We start from the raw sequence: 7,640 nt of genomic DNA on the forward strand, positions 1-7,640 counted from the left end.
AACTTTTGAATGGTAGTGTGTATTTGTCAAGCTGTCCTCGTGGAAATCTAGGTCAAATCTCATTACAATAAAAGTTTCTCTCTCTTTACAGCAACTTGTGTTCAACTCCGTTACAAACTGCCTGGGCCCTCGGAAGTTTCTACACAGTGGAAAACTCTACAAAGCCAAGAGCAACAAGGAGCTTTATGGCTTCCTGTTTAACGACTTTCTGCTCCTCACGCAGATCATTAAACCTCTCGGCTCGTCTGGAACGGACAAGGTCTTTAGTGCAAAATCCCACCTGCAGTATCGCATGTATAAAACGGTGAGAGTCTTAAAGATCCTATTTATTTGTGTTCCTATTTTGACCTTTAATATGATATTTGGTCCTTTAACCTGATTTGTTGACCTCTGCAGCCCATCTTTCTTAATGAGGTTCTGGTGAAGCTGCCCACTGATCCTTCAGGAGATGAACCCATTTTCCACATATCTCACATAGACAGAGTCTACACTATACGCGCTGAGAGCATCAACGAGCGGTATTTACCAATTATTTTTTATTAATTAGATCTGTAGCCATTATCCTGCAATATGTGCTTAGACTATCATATAAATGCTGTAAATCGCACATATTTTGACAATGTTCCACTGCTCCATCCTACAGGACAGCTTGGGTGCAGAAGATAAAAGCCGCTTCTGAGCTTTTCATCGAAACAGAGAAGAAAAAGAGAGAAAAGGCCTACTTAGGTCTGTCTCCCATATTTCCTTATACACATCTCACTGCTTTAATAAATCTATGAATGCTCTGAGTGTTTGCTAAGCAATGGTTTTGTGTTACTATTATGTTTGCAGTAAGGTCTCAGAGGGCCACTGGTATTGGCCGGCTAATGGTGAACATTGTTGAAGGCATTGAGCTAAAGCCCTGCCGCTCAAATGGTAAAGAATGTATACTATATGCTATAATGTGCTTCACAATGTTTTAAGCATTCTGATAATATTGATCATATAAATGTCCATCGCGTGCAGGTAAGAGTAACCCGTACTGTGAGGTGACAATGGGCTCTCAGTGTCACGTCACTAAGACGCTACAGGACACTCTGAACCCCAAATGGAACTCAAACTGCCAGTTCTTCATCAAAGACCTGGAGCAGGACGTGCTGTGTGTCACTGTGTTCGAGAGGGATCAGTTCTCCCCGGACGGTCAGTATGCTGAAAATATACTTATTTACATACTCGCTTTTGATTATACATATGTACTCTCTCATATATATATATTGGGGACACTAAAAATATGATTAAAGTTATTCAACTTATTATACAAATAAAATATATGAATTAAGTCTTATCTAATTCTATAAACTATAATACTGATCTGCCAACATTGTCGCTATATGATAAATTAAAATAAGCTGATAACATCACTGTTTTCTCCAGTACGACTGTACAGCCAAATCTAATTTTGTCGCAATATTATCCTGTTTGACACTGTGAAGCTGCTTTGACACAATCGTGATTGTAAAAGCGCTATATAAATAAAGTTGATTGATTGATTGATATATATATATATATATATATATATATATATATATAATGTATGTGTGTGTGTGTGTGTGTATATATATATATATATATATATATATATATATACACACACACACACACACAGGATCACTGGCACTGGATTATTAGGTATACCTTGCTAGTATTGGGTTGGAATCCGTTTTGCTTTCAGAACTTCCCAAATTATTTGTGGCATAGATTTAACAAGGCACTGGAAACATTCCTCAGACATTTTTGTCCATATTGGCATAATTGCATCAGGCAGTTGCTGTAGATTTGTCGCCTGCACATCCATGATGCCTATCTCCCGTTCCATCATGTCCCTAAGATACACTATTGGATTGAGATCTGGTGACTGTGAAGTCAGTTTCAGTATAGAGGGTATGCATTGACGTCAATTTCTGGCCGGAACACAGCCCCTCAGCCGAACTGAGTGGCAAAAGAGCCTGCTGCCTGACTGGCTTTAATAGAGGACACTGCGAAAACATGAGTAAAACAAACGATTATCAGTTTAAACTAAAGGCTGGACTCTACATAGTGTTCCTTACAACTTACCAAATATCCAGTGATCCATGGATATTGACATGCAGCCAGGTTTCCTTACATTTATATCTGTTTTTTTTTTTTTGACGCCAGGGAAATACATAAGATGCATTTGCCTGTAAATGCTTTATATAAATACAATCAATCTTGGGAGTAACGCGTTACTGTAATTCTACTACTTTTAGCAGTAGCACGCATGTTACCAAATGTTTTTTTTTTTTTTTTTTTTATGAAGTAACACAATTACTGAAATTTAAATGAGTTTGTTACTCGCGTTACTCTCGTTTGTGAAAAATGAACACTTGCAGTCAAGAAGCTCAAATCTTGGCGCAGCCCATTTTTATCCTCCTTATAAGCTACACACTGTTGCAGCCATTAAAATAGTTCAGTTTTCGTTTTTTAATGTCAAAGTAGTTTCGTTTCGTTTCTTTATTAAGTTAATTTAGACAAATGTGTTGAGCAGTTTTTTCTTTGTTAAATTAATGTTTAATTTTTTTTAAATGAAAATCAGCGACCGACAGTAAGTTAACCTAATGCTTTAGCCTCTCAAATCAACACTTGACTTGTCTTGCCTATAATAAAAAATATTTTTAAAAAGTGAAAAACACTTAGAGCATCACAAATTTAGTTTAAATGTTTAGCCTATCACCACCACCACCGCAGTAAAAAGGCATTTTTGATAAATTGAGATTAGGCTGATATAGGGGCTCACAAACAAAATGCGCTACACAATCTAAAAATAATTTAAAAAATAAAACTAAAACATGCCTTAGGCTACAATCCCCGCAGTATATGGACATTTAACGGAGTTCACGTCAACGAAATAAAACAAAAGATTTGAGCTGCATCTTATCATCAGCTCATTTCAAGATCAAAGACCACGATATGAGAGGGCGACCTAAGAACTGGTAAGACCATTTAGTCTCATTAGCTTTAATGAAGATGATTGTGTTTTTGAGCATCTAAAACTTACTTTGTTTTCCTTGCGGTCGTTTGTGTGTTTGCTTGCTTTACTCATTTGCGGCGAAGCGTGTTGCAGTAGCAAGTCATATCTGACTACAACATATATAGGTAACTTGCTAACACGTTTATTTATTTATTGTTGACAATTTGGCTGGAGTAAAATTTTACTTATGTGGTTTAAACAGCCAGGTACTTCTGGTCTTTTCACAATCAGATCGATATCTCGTCAGAGAAAATGAATGAAGTGACCGAGTATAAAAATGCCAAAACTCTCCCAGCTGCACCGCTGCTGCTGTTGGTGGACGCTAAACACTGACCGTACTACTGCTTGATCTGAAGGCCTGTTGATTACAATAAATAGCTCTAAAAATGATGTTCATTGTATTTGACTGTTCAGTACTGTTCATATTTACATTTAAATAAGATATAAAAGTAATGTAAAAGTTACTTTCCCTTGTAACTAATTACTTTTGATATACAGTAATTGGTAAAGTAACTCAATTACTTTTAAAAGAAGTAACTAGTAACTGTAACTTATTGCTAATTTTCAGTAACTTGGCCAACACTGAATACAACACTAAATCTGGGTGATCACTTATTATTGATGAGTTGTCAATACAATATATAGGTTATGATTTTACCCCAAAATTCATATTGACAGAAAATTATAACTGCAAATCCGCGCTTCACTTTCTGGAGTTAAGTTGTTTCTGTAATTTGCAGGGATCCATTTGTTTCTCTTTTCTGTAGCTTTGGACAGCCTGTAAAAAATATACCTCAGATTTCTGCAGTTAAATGCAAACTCTTTCCCATTTTAGGTATGTTTTGTGTGTTTTTCGCGGCATTCACACTGAAACTAATTCTGCCACTCAGTGGGTGTAACCTCAGTACCTCTGGCCAACAGTGACATCACGTGCATATCCTCTATAGTGAACTCATTTTCATGTTTAAGAAACCAGTTTAAGATGATTTGAGCTTTGTGAAATGGCACGTTATCCTGCTGGAAGTAGCCATCAGAACACTGGTCATAAAGGGATGGACATGGTCAGCAACAATACTCAGGCTGTGGCGCCCAAAGTGTACCAAAAAAATAGCTACCATTACACCACCACTAGCACCCTGAACCATTGATGGCAGGATGGATTTATGCTTTCATGTTGTTTATGCCCAATTCGGACCCAACCATCTGCATGGCACAGCAGAAATCAAGACTCCTCAGACCAAGCAACATTTCTCCAATCTTTTATTGTCCCATTTTGGTGAGCCAGTGAAAATTGTCGTCTCAGTTTCCTGTTCTCAGCTGAGAGGAGTAGCATCGGTGTGTCTTCTGCTGCTGTAGCCCATTTGCTTCAAGGTTCAACGTGTTGTGCGTTCAGAGATGCTTGTGTGCAGACCTTGGTTGTAACAAATGGTTATTTTAGTTACTGTTGCCTTCCTATCAGCTGAACCAGTCTGGCCATTCTTCTCCGACCTCTGGCATTAACAAGGCATTTTTGCCCACAGAACTGCCTCTCACTGGATATTTTCTCTTTTTCTGGATATTTTCTGTAAACCCTATGTTGACCATGTCTGCGTGCCTAAATTCATGTGATTGGCTGATTATGCTGCGTTCACGCCATGTCATAATTACTGTAAATAAAGCTCTCTATGCTTAAGATTTGCTCTCGTGGTACCTTGATGTCATACACCAATCGGTCTTAGCGGCAATTCAATTCGACCACACCTTAAATCTGCAGAGTTCAGGTGGTACAGCGGCCACGTGGCACAAGTTGTAGAAAATTGCAGTTTTACACATTATATTTACAAGCCCTTTTACAGTTCAGAATTGTTGTGATATCATGGCGTAAACCCACCTTGACCTTTAGATATTTGCATTAAAAAGCAGTTGAAATGGTGTACCTAATAAAGTGGCCAGTGAGTGTATAAAATCAGAGTTACATAAATATTTACCAACATATAATTGCAATCCCATACTATGTATATACTGTATATACTGTTGAACAGTAGTGTATAATCATAACCACATAACATTTTTCTTTCTCTCTCTACATCTTTCACCCCATTTAATTTCTTGTGTCTTGTTAGATTTCTTGGGCAGGACAGAGATTCGGCTGGCCGACATCAAGAAGGACCAGGGCTCGAAGGGCCCCATCACCAAGCGTCTGCTTTTACACGAAGTCCCTACGGGAGAGATTGTGGTGCGACTGGACCTTCAGCTCTTTGATGAACCCTGACCCATGTTGTATGACCTGACCATTCGACCCCCAGATTCCACATCCGCTACTCCTCTGTGGTGAAAGCCCACCAGCCTAATGTGACAATCCCACTCCACCCAGCATCACGAATCCCAAAGTGTGAATGTGTGTATTTGCACAAGCATCAGTGAGTCTGCAAAAATGCTGTAACAGTCTTGATCAGTGATCCCGATCAGATTTTTATTGTCTTGGTACTGCTTCAAGACAAGTCAAGTGTGTGAGTGAGTGAAAATGAAGGATGCACTGTAGAGTAAGGATGTAAAGGATGTCTCAGGATTCTGTAAGTCTTAAAGAATCAAACATATAGTGGTGTTTTAACGCTCTAATGACCTGGGAACAGTAGTGCCATTTGTTGCAATATTTATTCTAGAATACACAGAATCATTAAAAATATGTGCCATTTCAGTCAAAATCTCATTATGGGTGAACCTCATGGATCTCTTATTAACATAGTTTAAAAAAATCTCATTCTTATAACTGTAATGCAAAAAAAATAGTTATATTATTTTAATTATTATATACCCAAAATTATTGGGTTTTTTGGGACAACCTGGATATGTTTTTGTGAGATTTCACCCTTTTAGTCTTTTTATTCAACATTCATTCCATTATTTCAGTCATTAACACTAAAAACTAAGACCAGGCTTTGTTGGCAAACCTTTCTAGTGTCAACCGGCTCATTTATTTTATTTATTTATTTTTCTCATCTGTTTTTACTGAAAGATACTAGTGACAATTCAACTACCGAATGTACTTGATATGTTTGTTTTTGAGGGTCCAATAAACGTGAGCATGTTCAGGAAAATTTGCAGCTAGTCTCGGGAAGATACAGAAACGCTCCATGGAAAGACGATTTTGGAAATTGTTTTACATGTTTTTCAGCATCTTTTGTCATGTAACTTGTATTTATGTTTTTTGTTTTTGAGAATAGGACACATCTCACAGAAATATCAGGTCTGAAGGGACATTAGATGAATTCACTTGTAAAAGAACATGTCAAATATCTCTGAAATATCCCTAAACGGCTAATATATAACCAGTGAAAATATGTGGTGGCTGCAAAACTTTTGATTTTAGCAATTATTCAGTCAGATTTTCTTCCCTGATGTTCTTAGTTTTGTTGTGGTACATCTCAAAGTAAAGCATTTAATATATAGTACTGTATTTAAGTTCAAAACTGCATAACTAATGAGATCACAGTTTGTTTTTTTAATTGATGTATGTTCTTTTTTTTAATCCTTGTGCTGTTGTTAGGCATTAATGATCAACACTGTAGGTTTTTTCTATATTTTGTAAAAATTGAGAGATGTCAGATCATATTTTGTTTAATTGTGTTCTTGCTTGCTTTTTTGTTGTTTATTTGCAAAAAAAATGGGACATTGTGCTAAAAGTTTGGAAGGTTGCAGCATGTAGAAATGTTGAAACAATCCTAAATGAACCAGAGAGCAAAAGGGATCAATCATCACCAATATCTGCTGCAAATGTCCTCAGTTCTTCAAGAGCCCTTTTTACATAGATGATAAATTGTGTTGAATTTGTGTGGGTCTTATTCGTTCGCCCTCAATTATTACACTACTGAGCCTGAGAAAGGTGCTGTAACAGGGATCGGTTTTCATTTGTTTGTGAGTGTGTGTGCCCGTGTGTGTGTGTTTTCCTGTCTAGATGCAATACACGCATTAATATTCCACTGCTGTGCTAGTGAGATGCCAGAGTGATCAAGGAAAACAGCTATTTGTGGGGCCAGCAAGTTATTCCACTCGGTTTTTCTATGTGTGTGTATATGTGAGAAAGAATGACTCTTAGTGCTTTGAATGCTTTCTGCTGGGTCACTTTCCCAAACCTCATCTTGAAGTATATTTTAGACAATGCAATGGGGTCATGGTCACACATCTTTCCTTTTATCCGCTCTCCCCTCTTACCTTATTCTCCTGACCTTCCCTCATCTCTTATCACGCACACTGTACATTTCAGACCAGAAGATTTGCCCTCAACTTCATTATTTTTTAATGAAGTCCCATTGATTGAACAGTAACATATGTGTCTATGGTTAAAACTTTGAATGGAGTATAATATATTACAAATTCAGAAGTAAATATGTTGATGACAGCGTATTGTTATCAATGTAGAAGCAGTGTGTTGTCTTAATGTTGCAAATAAAACTCAATTGGACCAAGGTAGTCGTCCAAATTATTATATTGCAGTTTTTTCGTTGCTTACAGTGTTGTACGAGCATGCATGTTGAATACTTGAGGTCAGTACCCATATATCGAAGTGTTTTACTTTTTTGTAAGGTCTATGACTATTTTTTTTACATTGTGAGAACCAGTGGCGAGGCCAGAA

General features: G+C 37.2%; 1 protein-coding gene across 2 annotated transcripts in view; it reads left to right on the forward strand.

Moving 5' to 3' along the window:
- itsn1 (intersectin 1 (SH3 domain protein)) overlaps positions 1-7,469 on the forward strand; it is a 60,806-nt gene extending 53,337 nt beyond the window's left edge. For both annotated transcript variants that reach the window (XM_067441033.1, XM_067441034.1), the window contains 6 exons: positions 92-304; positions 397-518; positions 644-726; positions 832-915; positions 1,006-1,179; positions 5,131-7,469. In XM_067441033.1, the coding sequence (XP_067297134.1) occupies positions 92-304; positions 397-518; positions 644-726; positions 832-915; positions 1,006-1,179; positions 5,131-5,279 (825 nt within the window). In that variant the 3' untranslated portion in view covers positions 5,280-7,469. The remainder of the gene's footprint in view (positions 1-91; positions 305-396; positions 519-643; positions 727-831; positions 916-1,005; positions 1,180-5,130) is intronic.
- The last annotated feature ends 171 nt before the right edge of the window (positions 7,470-7,640 follow it).

Source organism: Pseudorasbora parva, chromosome 4 (assembly GCF_024679245.1).
Source record: "Pseudorasbora parva isolate DD20220531a chromosome 4, ASM2467924v1, whole genome shotgun sequence".
Lineage (NCBI taxonomy): Eukaryota > Metazoa > Chordata > Actinopteri > Cypriniformes > Gobionidae > Pseudorasbora > Pseudorasbora parva.